Source organism: Lepidochelys kempii, chromosome 11, assembly GCF_965140285.1.
Source record: "Lepidochelys kempii isolate rLepKem1 chromosome 11, rLepKem1.hap1, whole genome shotgun sequence".
Classification (NCBI taxonomy): Eukaryota; Metazoa; Chordata; order Testudines; family Cheloniidae; genus Lepidochelys; species Lepidochelys kempii.
Window position 1 is genome coordinate 59,465,779 of NC_136390.1, and position 23,948 is coordinate 59,489,726.

General features: G+C 42.8%; 1 protein-coding gene across 6 annotated transcripts in view; it reads right to left on the minus strand.

The window, feature by feature from the left end:
* TRAK2 (trafficking kinesin protein 2) overlaps positions 1 to 23,948 on the minus strand; it is a 70,807-nt gene that overhangs the window by 36,581 nt on the left and 10,278 nt on the right. For 2 of the 6 annotated variants that reach the window (XM_073306401.1, XM_073306399.1), the window contains exons 2-3: positions 7,582 to 7,912; positions 5,226 to 5,420 (exon numbers count right to left, since the gene is read on the minus strand). The exons of 2 other annotated variants lie outside the window; for them this stretch is intronic. In XM_073306401.1, coding sequence (XP_073162502.1) covers positions 5,226 to 5,420; positions 7,582 to 7,618 — 232 coding nt within the window. In that variant the 5' untranslated portion in view covers positions 7,619 to 7,912. Of the gene's footprint in view, positions 1 to 5,225; positions 5,421 to 5,789; positions 5,964 to 7,155; positions 7,210 to 7,581; positions 7,913 to 23,948 lie in introns of all 6 variants that reach the window. 2 more of the 6 variants (XM_073306402.1, XM_073306400.1) reach the window with 2 other exon arrangements.

Here is a 23,948-nt window from a genome sequence, read left to right on the forward strand (position 1 = left end):
CAGCTTTGGATTGTTATCGAGAACCCGTCATCAGCACAGGTGCATGTCCTCTGGAATGGTGGTTGAAGCTTGAAGGGACATATGAATCTTTAGCACATCTGGCATGTAAATATCTTGCGACGCCAGCTACAACACTGCCATGCGAATGTCTTTTTTCACTTTCAGGTGACATGGTAAACAAGAAGAGGGCAGCATTATCTCCTGCACATTGTAACCAAACTTGTCTGAATGATTGGCTGAAGTAGGACTGAGTGGCTGTGAAGGCTCTAAAGCAGGGGTGGGCAAACTTTTTGGCCCGAGGGCCACATCTGGGTCTGGAAATTGTATGGCGGGCCATGAATGCTCACAAAATCGGGGTTAGGGTGCAGGTGGGGGTGAGGGCTCTGGCTGGGGATGAGAGGTTTGGGTTGTAAGAGGGTGCTCCAGACTGGGACCGAGGGGTTCGGAGTGTGGGAGGGGGCTGGGGAAGGAGATCGGGGCACGGGAGGAGCTCAGGGGTGCAGGCTCCAGGCGGCACTTAACTCAAGCAGCTCCCAGAAGCAGACACTTGTCTCCCCTCCGGCTTCTAGGTGGAGCCGCAGCCAGGCAGCTCTGCACGTGGACCCGTCCGCAGGTGCCGCCCATGCAGCTCCCATTGGCTGCAGTTCCTGGCCAATGGGAGCTGCAGGGGCGACACTTGGGGCGGGGGCAGCGTGCAGAACCCCCTGGCTGCTCCTATGGGTAGGAGCAGTAGGGGGATGTGACGCTGCTTCCGGGAGGTGTGCGGAGCTGCGGCATGTGCGCATGGAGCAGCTCCTGACCCCACTCCCTGGCTGGAGCACGGGAGCAGGGCAAGCCCCAGACCCCACTCCCCAGAGGGAGCTCGAGGTCAGATTAAATCGGCTGGTGGACCGGATGTGGCCCGCGGGCCATAGTTTGCCCACCCTTGCTCTAATGTTTTAGATTGTTTTGTTTTTGAATGCAGTTATTTTTTGTACATAATTCTACATTTGTAAGTTCAACTTTCATGATAAAGAGATTGCACTACAGTACTTGTATTAGGTGAATTGAAAAATACTATTTCTTTTGTTTTTTACAGTAAAAATATTTGTAATCAAAATAAATATAAATTGAGCACTGTACACTTTGTATTCTGTGTTGTAATTGAAATCAATGTATTTGAAAATGTAGAAAATATCCAAAATATTTAATAAATGGTATTCTATTATTGTTTACTCGTGCGATTAATCACGATTAATTTTACAGCCTTAATGAGAACATAACCAATTGATAGTCACTGAATTTGTCTGCCTTTCCAGCATGTGAAATGATCAATGCTGATCGGATTCTTACTGCAGTTAAAAAATATTTGCCATTTGCAGGGAATCTTTTACAACAAAGAATCCCAAAGCACTTCACATGTGAGTCCAGTCCTGCAAGATACTAAGCACCCTTATTTCTGAACAACAAATAGGAAAAGAGGTTGTTCAGTATCTCATATCATCAGGCCCTACACAAACAAAGCAGCAGTGAAATGCAGCCACCTCTGAGGTGGAGGGTGGCAATGAACTGGCATTCAATAAACTACTACACAGCATGCTAAGAATGGACATTTTTGCAGAAGGCATTGGGGCACACCCTTACTCTTACAAAAATGGCCACAGGATCATTAAGGTTCACATAGAGTAGATAGCAACTTTGTTTTCATTTGAAAGACTTTAACCCCTGGAACTCCCTGGTAGCCAGTTTTTCTATTTCAGAGGTGTAAAGCTCCAGGACAACGCTGTGATTTACACCTGTGGGTCTAGGGAGTCTATGCCTACCTACACTGCTTAGACACTGTTACCCTGCAGAAGAAATATCAGTTTTTTCAATTCTAGCTGAGGTGGAGGGGAAATGATACACAGCAGTATAACTTTACCCAAAGCATGAACTATCATTCTCATGGCTTCAGCATTTTGGAATCTCATTAAGAATATTTCAGGTTAATACCTTCATGAACTGACTGCTGAGGATTTGTGACTTGAAAGATTCAATAAAACCTCAGTTTCTCTCTCTATAATAACCTCGAGTTATGGGGTAGCAGCCACGATCAACAGTGAATTTAATTTTTATGTTCCAACTACTTTGCTGCTTACTTGAAAGCCTATCAAGTCTAAATGTATAAAGTGCTTCCATTTCAGTTCATCTAGTAATTTATTTGTAAAAGATGGTATTATGATATCAAACCTTGACTTTTAAATGTTCTCAATTAAGGTTATATTGTTAAAGCTAAGAATGCACTCAACCGAAGTTAGTTTTCAGGTGCAAGCCTCTAGGTAGATTAGAGACAATTTAACTTAGTAGAGGACACTTTGAATGATAGAACCAAACTTTATTTAAGGGAAAAATGATTAATTAAGCAAAACAGGCATACAATTAACCATTTACACTGATGCAACAATTATACTCACATTCAAAGATGGAATGGTACATCATTGGGTGATCAGACCATTGACAACAGAATGAAGTATAGCCTTATAATCCTGTAACCTAATGGTACCTTTTGGTGTTAATTTGCACTCTCCACAATTTAGCAAGGCTACTCCCGTTATATTCCATTTTAATACTAATTAACACTAAACCTAACTATTATAATACCTATATTTAGTGCACTACCAAATTCACAGTCCATTTTGGTCAATTTCACAGTCTGAGGATTTTTAAAATAATAAATTTCATGATTTCAGCTATTAAAATCTGAAATTTTATGGTGTTGTAATTGTAAGGGTCTTGACCCACAAAGGATTTGTGTGGGTGGTGAGGTGTTGCCAGGTTATTGTAGGGGGGTTGTGGTACTGCTACCTTTACTTCTGTGCTGCTGCTGGCGGCAGCACTGCCCTCAGTGCTGGGTGCCCAAACAACAGCCGCCACTCTCAGGCCTCCCAACTCTGAAGGCAGTGCAGAAGTAAGGGTAGCAATATCGTGACACCCCCCTAAAATAACCTTGTGACCCCCCCCCCTGCAACTCCCTTTTGGGTCGGGACCCCCGTTTGAGATACGCTGGTCTTCCCCCGTGAAATCTGTATAGTATAGGGTAAAAGCACATAAAAGACCAGATTTCATGGGGGGAGACCAGATTTCATGGTCCTTGATGTGTTTTTCATGGTCGTGAATTTGGGAAGGCCCTAACAATATTCTAATTTCCACCACCTTTTCATTGGCTCTTTACATTACACATAATTTAAATTAACATCTGCACCAATATCCTTCCATGCTATCAGTACAGATAGCATTTTAATAAAATATTCAAAATTCTCTAAACGCTCATTAAAAACTCTGCTAGAACCAGTTATAATCAGAAACACAGCCACAACGTAAGCCTGGGTCGTTTCCTTGCTAAATTAAATTTTCCTATCTTACTGTCTCCAACTTATCGCTAACTTTTACTTAAACTAACAAACTCAGTTTCCCATACTCCTCTATATAGTACATAGCCTAACTTAACCAATGCCATGTTCTACTTATTTCTCAACCTAACACATCCTATAGGATACAAATGTTTTATGTAATAAAAGTTCTCTAAAAACGTTTTTCCTGACAGTGAACATGACAATATATTTATACGGTGAACATTAAAGTATACATTAATTTAAAAAGGACACCACACCAAGATGATTTAGGCTAAAAATTAGCTTTGGTAAAAACAAGGTTTTACCAGACTAAAGCAGAAATATTATAACTATACTTTTGTTTCAAATTTCAATGGAAACAGTGATGTGGATTTAAATGTCGCCTTATAGTGATTGCAATCCAAAATATCTCAGGTCAGAGCTATTACACAAGAATCAAAGTCAAACTGCCTACATACAAAAGTAAAACTGACTAATCTGTTTTCATTAGCCAATCTGACAGAAATGCTCAGAGCAATACCAAGCATTAGTGTTTTTGGGCTTTTTAATAAAATTAGGTTTCCCTAATCTTAAAATGTTAATGATCACAGGTAAAGATTTTTTTTAAATATGAGTTTTAATTTGACAGCATCTCTTTAGTTATATTGGCTGATCCAATTGCTTTATAACAATAACAGTTCACTTTTTTTTAAAAAAAGTAAAACTTCTTTATTAAGAAAAGGTGGGTTTTAGGTTGTTCTTATCTCGTCTCTTCACATTTGTGTTTACATAGTGTGACAGGTCGGGCCAGATGGCTATAGGAGAGTAATAGAAGGCAGATATATTAGCCCCAGGTTAAGTAGGTCCCTTTTCCCTGGGTAAGGTAACAGGGAAGGTTCCAGAACAATCAGGAACCTTCTGGAAACAATTAAGACAGACAGGTTGATTAGAACACCTGCAGCCAATCAAGCTGCTGCTAGAATCAATTAAGGCAGGCTAATCAGGGCACCTGGGTTTAAAAAGGAGCTCTCTTCAGTTTTTGGTGCGCGTGTGAGGAGCTGGGAGCAAGAGGCACTAGGAGCTGAGAGTGAGAACATGTACTGTTGGAGGACTGAGGATGACAAGCATTATCAGACACCAGGAGGACGGTCCTATGGTGAGGATAAAGAAGGTGTTGGGAGGAGGCCATGGGGAAGCAGCCAGGGAGTTGTAGCTGTCGCATTCCAGGAGGCACTCTAGACAGCTGCATTCCACAGGGCCCAGGGCTGGGACCCGGAGTAGAGGGCGGGCCTGGGTTCCCCCCAAACCTCCCAACTCCTGGTCCGACACAGGAGGAGTTGACCTGGACTGTGGGTTCATGAAAATGGCCAAACTGAGGGCTGCCGTGAATCTCCGAGATGAGCAAGTCCACCAATAAGCGCAAGACCCACCAAGGTAGAGGAGGAACTTTGTCACAATAGCCATATATTTTAAAACAAAAATGATTAGAAAACAAGTTATAACTGGGACAAATTATGCATGACACTGAGCAATATCTGGTATATTCCAGGTTTCCAATCATCATACGTAGGGAACCACATGCACTAACACTGTTTCTGCTCCCAATTTCTCCATGAAGCCCAAAGGACTTCAACTGCAATAAAACAGGACTATACCTATGACCCACAGAGCATTACAGCAAGACCCTTTACTGCTTGCGCACAGACTCTAGCTGCTTGGAACAGTAAATTAGAAACATTTCCCGGTGAACAGAGCTTTTTGCTTTGCCTGTGTTCACAATGCTTTGAATCTTTCAGTAATAGAGTACTTTTTAGTCACTTTAATGACTTCATTTCACATGATGCAAAGATCTCCATGATGACCAGAAATACTCACTCATATAACGGAAGGTCTCCTCAGCAAGGACAGGAGAGATGGTTTGGGGGACATGGCTATAGCAGGATGGGGCCTGGAGCCCGTCTTGGTTGTCATATGGATACAGAGTGTCCACTCGTAGCTTATACTGTGGTAGCTGTTCTTCCAACATGTTCACCAATTCTACTTCAGGAAAGTCCTCACTGGAGCAGCCATCTGAAGATGAACATGTGCCATGAAACCAAAGCACGCACATTACTATTAAATCTGCTATTTTAAAAACCCACGGGTTTGAAAAGAATTGTTCTACATAGGAGGGATTACACAAGGATATTTCACTTTGACCAGCAAATGAATTTGCACTAGTAGTGTGATTTTTTTAATATTAGTATTTGCAAAATCCTTATTCTCCTTAATTGATCCCTTTACTTCTAGTGACTCTAGCAGACTCTCTCATTCTCATAGGCTTCCTGGCTCTGACACACTGAAGTGTTATTTGTTTTTAAGTCTCGCTACTAGCTCTCAAAGGCCATCACAGCTCTCCTAACTTCCAGGTTACATATTACTTGCTTTAGGCTGTACTACCTTCTGTAGGCTTTACTCTGCTTGCATTTCACGTTTCTGAAGGAAATCGGTTTGTCTTGAATATCCTCTTGCGCCTTTCAATTCAACCACACTTTTTTCTTGCCTTTTGGTTTCTCTCTCAGTTTAGTGACGCACATCCCTTCTGTGACACCCTAATGGTAGAATACATTTCATCTATTTAAAAAAAAAAAAAAGGCTAAGTTTTTGAACCATGAAAAATGTTATGGATTGGAGTGAACACGTGGAGTGACTCCTCCTCACCCCCCAAAATGGAGGGCAGTTTCTAATTCTACCGTTGTATTCTACCAATAGCAAAATGAAAGGAAAACACCTAGTAGTATATTACATTTAGATACGATCATTTAAAGCACTAGTACACCTAGTTCAGAGTGCCAGATGTATTTCAGCCTGAGTGCCAAATGTATTTCAAAAGGGACACAATCAACACATAGGGACAGATTGTCTGGTCCCTTTGCACTGTTCAAGAGAGGGGAAATGCCAGAAGCCTGCTGAGGATTCTCCCTGCCCAGGAGAGCAGGTGTCAGCTTAATTGGGTCTGACCTCTGGGCAGGGAGAATCCTCAGCAGACTTTTAGCATTTCCCCTCTCTGTCTATCTCTAACTGGTGTAAGGTCCTTTGGGGACCATACCCAGCTAATGCAGAGAATCAAGGAGCTGTAACTGGTTGCTGTTTTTTAGTTTTTCTTTTTCAACTCTCCCGGGTTGTCCTGTGTGGGGGAGGACAGCCATCTTTTGCCAGGCACTAGCTTGAACTGAGGCACAGCCAATCAAGTTCCTGTCCTGCTCCTCCTAGGGTTCTCACAGCCCAGCAGGGAAGCAGGCAATGGAGCAGCTTTTGCTACACTCTCCTCCCATCCCTCCAAGCAGCAGGTGGCCAGCAGCAGCAGGCAAGAGACAACAGCAGCACAGAGTACTCCCAGGTCTTAACAGGACTTCTCCTGGAGTTACAGTGGAGGCACTGGGAGGCAGTGCCCCTGAACTCCCTCCTCCATGGTGGCAGGCCTGATTCAAACGTGTCAGTTTATAAGTCACAGGGCATACATAACTGAGGGTACACATTTTCAATTCATAATCAAATACAAGTTTTCTTCTCAGGGACAGTCTGCCTTAAGGGCCACATATTGGACACCCCTCCACAGGCTGTCCACTGAAGGGCTGTATTTATACCCCACCGTGCATTTTTTATAAACCTCAAAGTTATATCCGTGAACTCTGGCATTTCTGAGGCACAAGCTCCTTTGGGTTACACATATGAAAAAAAGGCACAGAATTCGGGGGAGTCTGAATAAGTTACAGCAAAGAGATCCAAGAGGAAGGAAGGAACTTGGCTTCAATTCTCCACTCACCATGAATGGGAAGGGAGAGGCAGCAGTGGCCTGGATTATGGTCAGGCTTTTTACCTGAAAATATAAAGTATTTTTACAGCTTCAACTATCACATTTGAAGCCACATCTTTCTTTTTCTGTCAATTCCCATCAGTCCTTTAAAAATCACTTGGGGTCTCCAACACTCATTCATTCCATCCCTGATAAGAACAAACATTTATCTACTGGAGAAAAGTTTTATGTGGTGAGAAAAATATAATAATGGATGGTTTGGAGGGGTGGGGAATGAATTAATTTAGTTTATGAAGGATCTACTATTCTTGTTCATGTGCACCACTGGATAAGCGCTGCACACAATTTGAAGCTGAGATCAGGGTCTTCAGGCTAGCTGCACTGAAAATACTCCATGAATTTGTGGTTCAGACTCGAGCTGCCCTTCCAACTTACCAGTGATGCTCTCCGGATCGCTGTGGTCGATATTCATGAGGGTTTCTTCACTCTTCAGTTATTTAGGAATGGCATTCTGTGTTCAGGTTGTGCATGGTCCCTTTCTTGCTTTGGTTGAAGGATGACTTTGGTTTGAAGTGAGAGCCATCAAGCTACCTGGGCATTAATTACTCTGATTTTCTTAACTCACTTCTACAGGCTGGGTTATATTCTTGGTCTCCTATTGCCTCGTCTGACACTTGATATTTCATCTGAGGTACAGATCACTAAAATTTTTATATGATATACTGTGCAAGCTTCATGTGATGGTTTCTCTTAGATCAGCCATCATCTAGAAATCAAAGACATGGAATATGTTGGATTGTAATTTATATATTACATGCAAAGAGCAGCATGAAATGAAACAAAACCAAACCAAAATTCTCTACAAAAATAGTAAATCTCAGTTTTAGTAACTCACAATTCTCATCTATTGCTGTCTACTCATTCCCCTTCCACCAATACAATATTTAATGCATGACAGGGTTGTTCACTGCTGTAGGACAGTCTCCTTTGCCCTAAACCATGGCTGCTTCAGCTAAGTAGATTTCCTGCAGCCTCATAGACAAAGGGGTTTAAATTATTTTTCAAGTACAGTAATGGTTTCTAACGGGCAGGACTTAGTCATCTCGTTAGAGAAATCAAAACAACACTAACAAACACAAAGCTGTATGACTCTGCTCTCTAGTAAAATTATTTTAAAGGGAAAAAAATCAAGTGTGTGCCTAACAGGAAAATCACATAATGGTTTACCATAAAAATCTCACACAACTGGTTGTGCCTGCTCAGCAGCCCAGGACTAAAATAGAAGTGATGTTAGTTTAAGATTGAAGTGAAATGCTAGAACAGTTTAAGGAAGCCAAGCTTTTGCTGTCCTCTAGCCAGGACTGCTAATTTAACATGCAAAATTACAAAAATAGTGATAGATGATAGAGTCTAACTCAAAAAGCGGGGGATAAAAAGGTCTCTGCATCTAAGATCTTTTGCTAACTTCAGCAACCTGAAATTTTATTGAAGTTGTAGATAAGTTTCAAGAATGAGGAAATCTAAAAAGCAAAAAGAAAAGGAGTACTTGTGGCACCTTATAACAAATAAATAAATTTGTTAGTCTCTAAGGTGCCACAAGTACTCCTTTTCTTTCTGCAAATACAGACTAACACAGCTGCTACTCTGAAACCTAAAAAGCAAAGTCTCCCATTTTCTACCACAGATTTGACTTGTTCTCACAGTATCATCTCCTTTGGCAGGATCAGAACAGACAATGCAGAAACTTCCTAAAGGGAGTATGCCATTTCCTCCATCTGTAGAATTTGGCTGCGGACCAAGAAAGGACCTTCATCCATTGAGGTTGATTCAGACTTGTCAGCTTATGCTCTAATAAATGTGTTAGTCTCTAAGATGCCACAAGTACTCCTGTTTTTTTGCTGATACATGCCTTGTGATCTCTCCTGTTTTTAGGAAAAGAGACACAGGTATTAGCTGCTTTAAAATATAATAATAATAATAATAATATAATCTCAGTTATTATCTATTACTGCAGATATTTACTTAATAAAATCATCATCAGTTAATTTTCTAGGTAGATTTCAGAAGTGCCTATCACTTTTCAGTATTTCCATAGCTGGGATTAGTGCTGGTGTCTTATTTCATGGAGGCTGTCATTTAAATAGGTTGCAGAAGGAAGCCTAGTATCATATATAAAATACGATTTATAGAACATTCTGCAATACCAGGAGATGGACTAGACCAGTGGTTCTCAAACTGTGGGTCCGGACCCCAAAGTGGGTTGTGACCCCATTTTAATGGGTCTCCAGGGCTGACTTAGACTTGCTGGGGCCCAGGGCCAAAGCCTGAGCTCCACTACCCAAGGCCAAAGCCCAAGCCCAAGAGCTTCTACCCTAGGTGGTGGGGCTTGAGTTACAGGCCCCCTGCCTGGGGCTGAAGTCCTTGGGCTTAGTCTTTGGCCCCCCATCCAGGCCACTGGAGCTCAGGCTTTGGCTTTGACCCCCGCCCACACCTGGGGCGGCAGAGCTTAGGGTGGACTCAGGCTTCAGTCCCCCCTCCTGGGGTCATGTCATAATTTTTGTTGTCAGAAGGGGGTCGCAGTGCAATTAAGTTTGAGAACCCCTGGACTAGACGATATCCATAATAGGTCTTTTGCAGCACTGATTTGATTGCTTAGCGAGCTGACTGCATTAAGGGTGCGAGACTTTAAAATGTTTTGAAAAGGTATATTTTTAAAAACATGGCTGTTACATTAACTCAACAGAAATGCCACTTAAAAACCACTGAAAGTCTCAGATTTCCTGTGTACTCAACTCATGAGGCAATTCCTTCATTTATTTCACATTAGACCATCAAGATGGCCATTTCTGAAGGACGACCCACCACTCTCACAAATCTTGGGAGACAGGCCAGTCCTTGCCTACAGACAGCCCCCCAACCTGAAGCAAATACTCACCAGCAACCACATACCACACAACAGAACCACTAACCCAGGAACCTATCCTTGCAACAAAGCCTGTTGCCAACTGTGCCCACATATCTATTCAGGGGACATCATCATAGGGCCTAATAACATCAGCCACACTATCAGAGGCTCGTTCACCTGCACATCTACCAATGTGATATATGCCATCATGTGCCAGCAATGCCCCTCTGCCATGTACATTGGTCAAACTGGACAGTCTCTACATAAAAGAATAAATGGACACAAATCAGATGTCAAGAATTATAACATTCATAAACCAGTCGGAGAACACTTCAATCTCTCTGGTCACTCGATTTCAGACCTAAAGGTCGCAATATGACAACAAAAAACTTAAAAAACAGACTCCAACGAGAGACTGCTGAATTGGAATTAATTTGCAAACTGGATACAATTAACTTAGGCTTGAATAGAGACTGGGAGTGGATGTGTCATTACACAAAGTAAAACTATTTCCCCATGTTTATCCCCACCCCCACTGCTCCTCGGAAGTTCCTATTAACTGCTGGAAATGGCCCACCTTGATTATCACTACAAAAGGTTTTCTCCCCCCGCTCTCCTGCTGGTAATAGCTCATCTTAAGTGATCACTCTCCTTACAGTGTGTATGATAACACCCATTTTTTCATGTTCTGTGTGTATATAAATCTCCTCACTGTATTTTCCATTGAATGCATCCGATGAAGTGAGCTGTAGCTCACGAAAGCTTATGCTCAAATAAATTGGTTAGTCTCTAAGGTGCCACTAGTACTCCTTTTCTTTTTGCGAATACAGACTAACACGGCTGCTACTCTGAAACATTTCTTGCCTGATTGCTAATTTTTTAAATTACATTTGAGACTAAACTTTTGACCTATTTGCATTATAAATAGATGTATTTTATATTACAATCAGTTTTGCTTGAGGCATCTTTTTGCTCTACTGTATAATAGCAATTGATAGCTGTTATGGTCTCTAGAGTACAGCTTTTTTAAGAGACCTCGACTCTTAGCTCATTTGCAAAGTGATATCCCAAGGCTTGCTCGATTCCTGCAGTTTGATCCTCCTTACTTTACTTGTTTCCATAAATCATCATCATGAATTCTGTTGGCCCGTCCCATCTCAAAAAAGGTATATTGGAACTGGAAAAGGTTCAAAAAGGGGAAAAAAAATGATTCAGGGTATGGAACAGCTTCTGTATGAGGAGAGATTAATAAGATTGGAACTTTTCAGTTTGGTAAAGAGATGACTAAGCGGGGGGGAAGAACATGATTGAGGTCTATAAAATCATGACTGGTGTGGAGAAAGGAAATAAGGAAGTGTGTTTTACTTCTCATAACACAAAAATTAGGAGTCACCAAATGAAATTTTCGACAGCAGGTTTAACACAAATAAAAGGAAGTACTTCTTCACACAACCCACAGTCAACCTGTGGAACTCTTTTCCAGAGGATGTTGTGAACTGAGAATAGGCTCAACACTGCTAGAAGTGTCACCTGCATGTTCAGTACCACAAAAAGCCAAGCTGAACTCCTACAATATGTATAACCTACTTGAAGAGACTAAGATAAAATGTTTTTTTCACTAACTGAGCAACATTATTCATCAAATGCTTCAAAACGGTCCACTACATTTTCTCTGCTGCATGAAGTTTGGCCTTTTTGATTTAAAACAAACACACCAACTTCAAACTCGCCATGGATCCTAACTCAGCTATTAGCCTGAAATACCCAAATATACAGATTTTGCAGCAAGTAGTTTACCTGCCCCTAAAAAATTCCCCAAACTTTGACCAGATCTTGTAACATTCACTTATGAGTAGTCTCATTCAACTCATTGGCACTACTCACATCACCAAGGTCTGCAAGACTGGGCCTTATGTGTAGTTGTCAGCAGAGTGATCCTGCTCTAAGAGAAACTGCCAACACATCTCCCTTTGGCCCCAACTATCAACTCCCAAGCAGTGCTCATAGGTTCAAGATAATTAATAGAGACCTAAACACTGTTAGAGTTAATTTGTTCTTGCCATGAATTACTTTGTGTCCAATTAAAAGTCTGTATTTTGACTTTGAAACAAAATTATAGTAGGCTGAACACATATTGGTTACTACAACAATTTGTGACACTTTTCAAAAAGCACTGATTTTTAGCAGAAAATTATTGATAGCTCTTTCAAAACTGCTGCCACGGTTAAAGCAGTGACTTCAGCTTTGGATAACAAAGCATTAACTACCTTGGCTTGTCACATGCAAGTTTATTGGAACATTAGGGGCCTGCTTTGCTCCTATTGGGTAGAGGTGCCTGGGGTGAAACAGGGAGCAAACTTATTTATTTAAGCTTGCACCTGATGCTAATCAGAACTGCTTTAACGAGAAGAGGGAGTTGCTGGAGAGAACTGTCCAAGTTGTTATGAGTGTGGCTTCTGCTCTCCAGCTTCTTGGAATGTACTTGTATGTTTAATAAAAAAATAAAGCATTTGTTGAAGGTAAATTGCAAAGAAAGGGAAGGGAGAAGGGATTTGTGCCCATTTATGGCTTCTTTATTATTTAAGCCAGCCTGAAAGATTTTCCCCTCACAAGATTTTCCATTTTAGGACTATCAAGTCGTCTTCCCTGTGTAGGAGTTCTTTTGAATGACTCAGATGTGTAGTATCAAATCTTAAATAAAAGGGTGTTTTGAATCCTTAAAGATTCCCCTCCCTCCCCTCATCAAATAGATAAATAGGTGTTAAGAAAAGAAACAATGAATATAACAATCAAAATATAAAGCCATTTCAGTTTTCAATTAATCAAATCTCACATGCTTGGTATCAGTAATACTAATTTTTATTCCCCCATCAGGCTACACAAGATCTAATTGTTCCAACTTAAAAAATAATAAAAAGGAGAAAACCTTTCAAGCCTTCTTTATATAAACCAAATGTAGAAATAGTAATGAGGACATAAATCTGTTTTCCCCATTTACAAGTCACTTACAGAAAATCCACAGGGTTTGAATTAGTTTTAGTCTCAGTACACTGTGACAATTTGTATTTAAATCTAAATACTTGATTTCTCCATTTTTTTGCCACCACTTTTTAGTGTTTGTTTTCCCCAATCCTACATAGCCACCATCTGCCACTACCTCCTGTAAAACAATTCCACCCTACGGCCTTTCTAGTTATGGAGAATACAGACACATCAAGAAATATAGGCAGCAAGAGCACCCAGGCCGCACTTACGCTTTCACAATGCGTACATATCCCTTTCATATACACTACTCTGCCCTCCTCCAGGGTAATATAGATCACTACAGTACAGACCCGTTTACGCGTGAATCCGCTTAACGCACGGTAGCGCCATGCCCCCCAGTGCTACCTATTTAACATGCGAGACTTGTTAACACGCGGTACAGGAACTTGCTACGTAGTGCTACAGATTTGCTCAATAACTCACTGACGTAGAAATTGACAGGAAGTATGGAGCAGAAATGTGTTGTATGTCTTTACCGATATTGGTAAAGACGTATCGTGCACGCTTAGTCATTGTCACGCTAGAGAGATATATAATACAGTATATAGTAGTTATATAGTAATATATATACACTACATTAGAAAATTTTAACCGTAGGCCTAATATAATATATACGCTAACAGCAAAAATGCTTGGATGACGAGACACATTTTCGACGACTAGTTCCATAACAGCTGTGTTCCAGCTGTTCGTAAGCGTCTGCGGTCGAAGAAACTCGAAGCAAAAGCACTTTTGCTACTTGACAATTGTCCAGCCCATCCTCCAGCCGAACAACTGGTATCGAGCAATGGAAAAATTCAAGTGCTATACCTACCATTCAACACCACATCAAAAATTCAATCTTTAGACCAGGGCATTATTCAGAATTTTAAAAACAATTATTGACTGGAGCGGATTTCGGTGATTGTGTCATGCACGTCTTCAGGCATTTCCAAATTCCTGAAACAGTTAAACATGAAGGAAATTATTTATTTAGTTAAAAAAGCTTGGGACAGAGTAAAACAAAAGTCCATTGAAAACTGCTGGATGAAGGCTCTCAGTGATGCCTTTTCTGCCAAAGACGGCTCAGACTCGGAAAACTCCAGCAGTGGCACTGATTCAGAGCCAGACTTTGAAGGATTTTTGGAAGACGACGTCCTACAAACACGCACACAGACAAAAGAGGATAAGGGTAAACTTCTCTTTCAAATGATAAAAGATTTTAGTTTGGATACGTCACCAGAAATCATTACCTAGCAGCTAGAGATGGATGAAGATTGCCCGACTTCAGAATTTCTGTCCGAGGAAGAAATATTAATGGGCTATGAGGCTACGTCGGACCACAAAAGTGATGGCGATGATGTCGTTGAAAAGGTCAAAATTTCGCCCACAGAAGCCCTTCGTGCTGTAGAAACTGTTATAAGATTTATGGAGGAGAAAAATGCGGAAAATATCGAAATCATTCATCTGCGGTGAATGACAGACTTCATAAAGAAAAAGGGGTGAGAGCCAGAAAAAGCAGAAAATAATGGTGTTTTTTTCTAAGTGAATCGTAGACATTTTTTCAGCATGGTCCTCTTAACCCGTGGTCTGTTAACACGAGGTTGTGATGGTTTGATTCCCAACATCCGCATGTAAACAGGTCTGTACTGCACAAGCACCGTCTAGCCAGCTGGGCTGAACGCAGCTTCTTTACTGCCATATTATGTGTAAATATACATCTAAATGCTTTGAAATCTCTAAGCAGAGTTTCCTTCCACCAAAGAGTTAGTAAAAGAGGGAAGACTTCAAACTGCAGAAACTTTTAAAAGCCAAGCAAACAACACCGCTTTCATTGGCTGTCAGAGTTCTGACCCATGACCCCTTCCCAGTCATGCCCCAATCGCTTCAGAAATGCTGCTAAAGGAACAAATTTAGTCTTATACCAGCCATGGTTAGTTCTAAGAACAGACCAATACAACTGCTAGTTCTGAATTCTGATAAACCCTGAAGCTAGTAACAAATCCATTTAGAATTACAAGCTCATTCATAAAGTATAGAATCATAGAATCATAGAATATCAGGGTTGGAAGGGACCCCAGAAGGTCATCTAGTCCAACCCCCTGCTCGAAGCAGGACCAATTCCCAGTTAAATCATCCCAGCCAGGGCTTTGTCAAGCCTGACCTTAAAAACCTCTAAGGAAGGAGATTATTCCACCTCCCTAGGTAACGCATTCCAGTGTTTCACCACCCTCCTACTGAAAAAGTTTTTCCTAATATCCAATCTAAACCTCCCCCACTGCAACTTGAGACCATTACTCCTCATTCTGTAATCTGCTACCATTGAGAACAGTCTAGAGCCATCCTCTTTGGAACCCCCTTTCAGGTAGTTGAAAGCAGCTATCAAATCCCCCCTCATTCTTCTCTTCTGCAGGCTAAACAATCCCAGCTCCCTCAGCCTCTCCTCATAAGTCATGTGTTCTAGACCCCTAATCATTTTTATTGCCCTTCGCTGGACTCTCTCCAATTTATCCACATCCTTCTTGAAGTGTGGGGCCCAAAACTGGACACAGTACTCCAGATGAGGCCTCACCAATGTCGAATAGAGGGGAACGATCACGTCCCTCGATCTGCTCGCTATGCCCCTACTTATACATCCCAAAATGCCATTGGCCTTCTTGGCAACAAGGGCACACTGCTGACTCATATCCAGCTTCTCGTCCACTGTCACCCCTAGGTCCTTTTCCGCAGAACTGCTGCCTAGCCATTCGGTCCCTAGTCTGTAGCTGTGCATTGGGTTCTTTCGTCCTAAGTGCAGGACCCTACACTTATCCTTATTGAACCTCATCAGATTTCTTTTGGCCCAATCCTCCAATTTGTCTAGGTCCTTCTGTATCCTATCCCTCCCCTCCAGCGTATCCACCACTCCTCCCAGTTTAGTATCATCCGCAAATTTGCTGAGAGTGCAATCCACACCATCCTCCATATCATTTATGAAGATATTGAACAAAACCGGCCCCAGGACCGACCCCTGGGGCACTCCACTTGACACCGGCTGCCAACTAGACATGGAGCCATTGATCACTACCCGTTGAGCCCGACAATCTAGCCAGCTTTCTACCCACCTTATAGTGCAGTAACCCTGACATGTGACTGCATAAACCAAAGTCTGTACTCCTAGCGCCTCTCCACAGTAATCCTGCATACTGTATGCTGTCTATAACACTGCAATAATGCGACAAGTTAATACGAGCATAAACAAGTGACTGTCAGATTGTTCCCCACAAAGTATCCCCCAGGAAGGAAAAAGCACAGAAAACTGATTTGTATATGGAAGCAAATGAGCCACTGTTTTTAATACTCATTTTTGTGAGAACAGCTTATAAAAAAAAGATTGTTATGCTTTTGTTTTTAGTCTTGATTACATATGCAGCTGTCATTTAGAGCTAGCATTAGGTAAATGTATGTGACAGTGCCATCTAGAGGTCGTCACTGTGTCTCATTTTTCCTAAATGAATGAGCTCCAACCTTTGGAAACAGTCTTTGAAACCAAGCATTTATGATGTCCCTTTATGAATATCTACAATATGTGAGCTTTTTAAGGACCTTCATATTGTTTGTGAGAATCTATTTCTTACAAAAGTCGCACTGAGTACAAAATAGGCTCTGAAAAGTATTATGGAGAGATGCTAGTTATAACATTTGAAACAAACTTCAATAATTGTTTCCACATTCCCACATGTCCTCAAGAAAATCTTGTTCATAGATCAAATTCCACATGTGAACTGTGGTGTGAGGAGATTTTTTTGGTCAAAATTTGAGGGGAATCTGGGAAGTTGTTTCAGCTATGGACTTTAAAAAAAAAGAAAAGAAAAAGAAACAATTCACTTTTTGAAAAAAGTTTACTTGGAAATTACAACATATTTCAAAAGCATTTTAACCTAGAAAGGTACAGAATGTTGCATTGAAGAGCCCTTGATCAGTTTAATACTGATATCTGTCAAAATTATAAAAAAAAAAATTGCAGTCACTTTTTACTGCTGAAATCATAGAATCACAGGGTTGGAAGGGACCTCAGGAGGTCATCTAGTCCAACCCCCTGCTCAAAGCAGGACCGATCCCCGACTAAATCATCCCAGCCAGGGCTTTGTCAAGCCTGACCTTAAAAATATCTAAGGAAGGAGATTCTACCACCTCCCTAGGTAACGCATTCCAGTGTTTCACCACCCCCATCATGAAAAAGCTTTTCCTAATATTCAACCTAAATCTCCCCCACTGCAACTTGAGACCATTACTCCTTGTTCTGTCATCTGCTACCACTGAGAACAGTCTAGAGCCATCCTCTTTGGAACCCCCTTTCAGGTAGTTGAAAGCAGCTATCAAATCCCCCCTCATTCTTCTCTTCAGAAGACTAAACATCCCCAGTTCCCTCAGCCTCTCCTCATAAGTCATGTGTTCTAGTCCCCTAATCATTTTTGTTGTCCTCCGCTGGACTCTTTCCAATTTTTCCACATCCTTCTTGTAGCGTAGGGCCCAAAACTGGACACAGTACTCCAGATGAGGCCTCACCAATGTTGAATAGAGGGGAACGATCACGTCCCTCGATCTGCTGGCAATGCCCCTACTTATACATCCCAAAATGCCATTGGTCTTCTTGGCAACAAGGACACACTATTGACTCATATCCAACTTCTCGTCCACTGTAACCCCTAGGTCCTTTTCTGCAGAACTGCTGCCGAGCCATTCGGTCCCTACTCTGTAGCGGTGCATTGGATTCTTCCGTCCTAATTGCAGGACTCTGCACTTGTCCTTGTTGAACCTCATCAGATTTCTTTTGGCCCAATCCTCCAATTTGTCTAGGTCCCTCTGTATCCTATCCCTACCTGCCACCGTATCTACCACTCCTCCCAGTTTAGTGTCATCTGCAAACTTGCTGAGGGTGCAATCCACACCATCCTCCAGATCATTTATGAAGATATTGAACAAAACCAGCCCCAGAACCGACCCCTGGGGCACTCCACTTGATACCGGCTGCCAACTAGACATGGAGCTATTGATCACTACCCGTTGAGCCCGACAATCTAGCCAGCTTTCTATCCACCTTATAGTCCATTCATCCAGCTCATACTTCTTTAACTTGCTGGCAAGAATACTGTGGGAGACCGTGTCAAAAGCTTTGCTAAAGTCAAGGAACAACACGTCCATCACTTTCTCCTTCATCCACAGAACCAGTTATCTCGTCATAGAAGGCAATTAGATTAGTCAGGCATGACTTGCCCTTGGTGAATCCATGCTGACTGTTCCTGATCACTTTCCTCTCCTCTAAGTGCTTCAGAATTGATTCCTTGAGGACCTGCTCCATGATTTTTCCAGGGACTGAGGTGAGGCTGACTGGCCTGTAGTTCCCAGGATCCTCCTCCTTCCCTTTTTTAAAAATGGGCACTACATTAGTCTTTTTCCACTCATCTGGGATCTCCCCTGATCGCCATGAGTTTTCAAAGATAATGGCCAATGGCTCTGCAATCACATCTGACAACTCCTTTAGCACACTCGGATGCAATGCATCCGGCCCCATGGACTTGTACTCGTCCAGCTTTTCTAAATAGTCCCGAATCACTTCTTTCTCCACAGAGGGCTGGTCACCTTCTCCCCATGCTGTGCTGCCCAGTGCAGTAGTCTGGGAGCTGACCTTGTTCGTGAAGATAGAGGCAAAAAAAGCATGGAGTACATTAGCTTTTTCCACATCCTCTGTCACTAGGTTGCCTCCCTCATTCAGTAAGGGGCCCACACTTTCCTTGACTTTCTTCTTGTTGCTAACATACCTGAAGAAACCCTTCTTGTTACTCTTAATATCTCTTGCTAGCTGCAACTCCGGGTGTGATTTGGCCTTCCTGATTTCACTCCTGCAAGCCTGAGCAATATTTTTATACTCATCCCTGGTCATTTGTCCAATCTTCCACTTCTTGTAAGCTTCTTTTTTGTATTTAAGAGCAGCAAGGATTTCACTGTTAAGCCAAGCTGGTCGCCTGCCATATTTACTATTCTTTCTACACATCGAGATGGTTTGTCCCTCTAACCTCAATAAGGATTCTTTAAAATACAGCCAGCTCTCCTGGACTCCCTTCCCCCTCATGTTATTCTCCCAGGGGATCTTGCCCATCAGTTCCCTGAGGGAGTCAAAGTCTGCTTTTCTGAAGTCCAGGTCTGTATTCTGCTGCTCTCCTTTCTTCCTTGTGTTAGGATCCTGAACTCGACCATTTCATGGTCACTGCCTCCCAGGTTCCCATCCACTTTTGCTTCCCCTACTAATTCTTCCCGGTTTGTGAGCAGCAGGTCAAGAAGAGCTCTGCCCCTACTTGGTTCCTCCAGCACTTGCACCAGGAAATTGTCCCCTACATTTTCCAAAAACTTCCTGGATTGCCTGTGCACCGCTGTATTGCTCTCCCAGCAGATATCAGGGTGATTGAAGTCTCCCATGAGAACCAGGGCCTGCGATCTAGTAACTTCTGCGAGTTGCCGGAAGAAAGCCTCATCCACCTCATCCCCTTGGTCTGGTGGTCTACAGTAGACTCCCACCACGACATCACCCTGGTTGCTCACACTTCTAAACTTAATCCAGAGACTCTCAGGTTTTTCTGCAGTTTCATACTTGAGCTCTGAGCAGTCATACTGCTCTCTTACATACAGTGCAACTCCCCCACCTTTTCTGCCCTGCCTGTCCTTCCTGAACAGCTTATATCCATCCATGACAGTACTCCAGTCATGTGAGTTAACCCACCAAGTCTCTGTTATTCCAATCACATCATAATTCCTTGACTGTGCCAGGACTTCCAGTTCTCCCTGCTTGTTTCCCAGGCTTCGTGCATTTGCATATAGGCACTTGAGGTAACCTGCTGATTGCCCCTCTTTCTCTGTATGAGGCAGGAGCCCTCCCCTCTCATGCACTCCTGCTCGTGACTCCTCCCGGGATCCCACTTCCCCACTTACCTCAGGGCTTTGGTCTCCTTCCCCCGGTGAACCTAGTTTAAAGCCCTCCTCACTAGGTTAGCCAGCCTGCTTGCGAAGATGCTCTTCCCTCTGTTCGTTTCCAGTCTAGAAATACGTCACTAGTAAACACTGTTTAAAATAAGCATGTCATTTAACTGAGGTCGCACGATTTTACACCCCCCCACACTCTCACTTGTTTTTATAGTATTTCTTCCACTATCTGTTAAAAATCCATCCTGTACTCTCCTGCTCACCGGCTAAAACCGGGTCATGACTTGCATCTACCATTGTAACTTTCTTCTCCAGCCTTATTATTATTATTGTTAGTAGTATTAGGGTAACACCTATGAGAACTAGTCATGGACCAGGACCCCACTTTCTGAGGTGCTTTCCTACAGCTTGCCCCTACTTCCTCCAGCTTATAAACACTGCTGCTAAATTAATCACCATTCACTGCTCTAGCCATATCATCCCTCCAATTTTTCAAGTCCCTTCACTAGCTTCCTCTTTTTCTGAATCAAAGTTCTAACTCTTGTCCTCACCTTCAAACCTCCACACAGCTCTGCCCCACCCTACATTTCTACTTTCACTTCCTTTTAATACTGGCCTCACTCCTCTAACTATTACCTTTTGAGTTTGTGTTGTGGTTTGTTCCTGCTTCCCCGCCAACCTCTCCTTACAATGTGACAATTAATTGTCCTCTCAAATCCATTTCTTCTGTGAAGTCTATGAGGGAGAATCTTTTTACTGACTAGGTCTTCTTGACTCTGGTGTAACCAATATCTAAGGTGAAGATTTAGTCATGGGTATTTTTAGTAAAAGTTATGGACAGGTCACGGGCAATAAACAAAAATTCACAGCCTGTGACTTGTACATGACTTGTACTATAAATACCCGTGACTAAATCTTAGCTACTCTGGGAGGGGGTGGTGGTGCCAGGGCACAGCTGCTGCTCTGGGGGGTGGGACCACAAGGTGCCGCTGGGGGGGGGGTGTGTGTGTGTGTGGCCTCCACTGCTCCGGGAGAGGGCAGCCCGGGACTCCACTGCTGCTCCAGGGCTGCACCTGGAACCACTGCTGCACTGGCGGCCCCTGGGGCTAGCTGCCCAGGGCTTCCTGAGCAGCAGCTGGTGTGGCTGGCCCTGGGCTCAGGCAGCCCTGGGGTCAGCCTCACCTGCTGCTGCAGAAGTCATAGAGATCCCAGAAAAGTCATAGAATCTGTGACAGACTCGCAGCCTTACCAATATCCTAGGCATCTTATTTTTCTGAGTTAGATTGAGATCCTTGGGTAAGCATCCTGTCCATTGTAAAGCACTGTGTGTACTCAGTGTGTTATACTTCAGTGGAATACATACATTTGAGACACAAATGTGAAACTTTATTAAAATAAACTATTCCCAGAGGGAAAAAAAGCTGCAGTTATCATTTGTAGCACCTAAGCAATGTTATGACTTAAGTGGTAGGCTGAAATTACAACTGAAAAGCCTAATAAGGTCTTCAGGAAAGGACTTACGAGAGTCTCTGGAGGAGGATAAATAGGGAAAAGAACAGTAGCAGTCTTATAATGTGGGGAGGGAGGGTCTATTATAGACGACCAAATCAGGAAAAGGAAGTGGATAAGTCATTCTACAAGTAAGTAACAAGATTAGCTAACACACGAGCTAGTAATAATGGAGGATATTAACTTCTTTGTTATTTGTTGGAAGACTATCGCAGAAAAACATAGTATGTCCTGCAAATTCTCAGCATGTGTAGGGGACAGCTTTCTGATTCAGAAAGTTGAGAAAACAACTAGAGGGTCATCCCATTTTGGATCTTGTTTTGACCAACAGGGATGAATTAGTTGTGAACATGAAGGTGGCTGGGAACATGTGAAGAAGTAATCATGATCTTACAAAATTCAAGATCCTACAGAAAGGAGGACATGAGAACAGTAAAACAAGAACACTGGACTTAAGAAACGTGGATTTCAACCGACTCAGAGAAATAGTAGGCAAGGTCCCATGGAAACACCCCTTAGAAGGAAAAGGGGTCAAAAGAGGCTGTTTTTTCCTAAAAGATGTAACACTAGAGACTCAAGCTATTCCAAAGCAGAGAAAAGATAAGAACAGCCAAAGGAGACCACTGTGGCTGCACAAGGAGCTTTTTAGCTATCTAAAAACCAAAAGGGATACATACAGGAAATGGAAGGAGGGCATGTCACCAAGGAAGTATACATGGTGTGACAAGGCACCTCCTTCGTCTTACCAGACTTAGCACTCCCCGCTGGCGGTGATGGGCCTAGGGTAAATCAGCCCCACTCTGGGCAGTATTAGCCTTCCCCCTTCTGTGTTCCTTTGGCCATATTTTCAGGGTAGGGCTTGGGGTTGGCCTAAGGGTTGATCCTCCAAACAAAAAGGAAACAGTCTCACAAACTCAAAACCAAAGGGGTATAACTTTCCCTGCCTCCTCGCTGGGCTAGGGTATTGTCCTGTTTGCCCTATGGTGTCAGTCCTTCCTCTAGCAGACACTCAGGTTTGGTTGTTTCCCCTATGGGAAGGAGCACAGCCTCTCATCCTGGAGAAGTTTATTTCCCCGCTGCCACTAGTCTGACAGCAGTTTCTCTCTAACCCCAGAGGATAGGGTTTTAAAGGTCTCAGGCAGCCCTTAACTATATTCAGGTGTCCCTAACTGACCTGAGGTAACCCCTTCTCAGCTTGTAGGAAAAAGGGCCTTTAACATTTTAGGACTAAAATATTGGCCTTCCAGGACCCTTTTTGGCTCGGTCTTCACAAACAAGGTCAGCTTCCAGACTACTGCACTGGGCAGCACAGTATAGGGAGGAGCGGAGCAGCCCTCAATGGTGAAAAAACTGGTTAAGGACTATTTAGAAAAGCAGTACATGCACAAGTCCATAGGGCTGGATGCAATGCATCCGAGGGTCCTGAGGGCGTTGGCTGATATGATTGCAGAGCCATTAGCCATTATCTTTGAAAACTTGTAGTGATCGGGGGGAGGTCCCGTACGATTGGAAAAAGGCAAATATAGTGCTCATTTTTAAAAAAAGGGAAGAAGGAGAATCCAGGGAACTACAGAGTGGTCAGCCTCACCTCAGTCCCTGCAAAATCATGGAGCAGGTCCTCAAGAAATCCATTTTGAAGCAGTTAGAAGAGAGGAAGGTGATCAGGAACAGTCAACACGGATTCACCAAGAGCAAGTCATGCCTGACCAACCTGATTGCCTTCTACGATGAGATAACTGGCTCTGTGGATATGGGGAAAGCGATGGACATAATATACTTTGACTTTAGCAAAGCTTTGGATATGGTCTCCCACAGTATTCTTGACAGCAAGTTAAGAAAAGTATGGATTCGATGAATGGAGTATTAGGTGGATAGAAAGCTGGCTAAATTGTCGGGTTCAACAGGTACTGATCAATGGCTCGATGTCTAGTTGGCAGCCGGTATCAAGTGAAGTGCCCCTGGGGATGGTCCTGGGGCCGGTTTTGTTCAACATCTTCATTAATGATCTGGATGATGGGATGGATTGCACCCTCAGCAAGTTTGTGGACAACACTAAGCTGGAGGGAGAGGTAGATACACTATAAGGTAGGGATAGGGTCCAGAGTGACCTAGACAAATTGGAGGATTAGGCCAAAAGAAACCTGATGAGGTTCAGCAAGCACAAGTGAAGAGTCCCGCACTAAGGTTAGAAGAATCCCATGCACTGCTACATGTTGGGGACTGACTGGCTAAGCGGCAGTTCTGCAGAAACAGACCTGAGTATTACAGTGGAAGAGAAATTGGATATGAGTCAGCAGTATGCTCCTGTTGCCAAGGATGCTATCGGCATATTGGGCTGCATTAGTAGAATCATTGCCAGCAGATCGAGGGAAGTGATTTTTCCCCTCTGTTCAGCACTGGTGAGGCC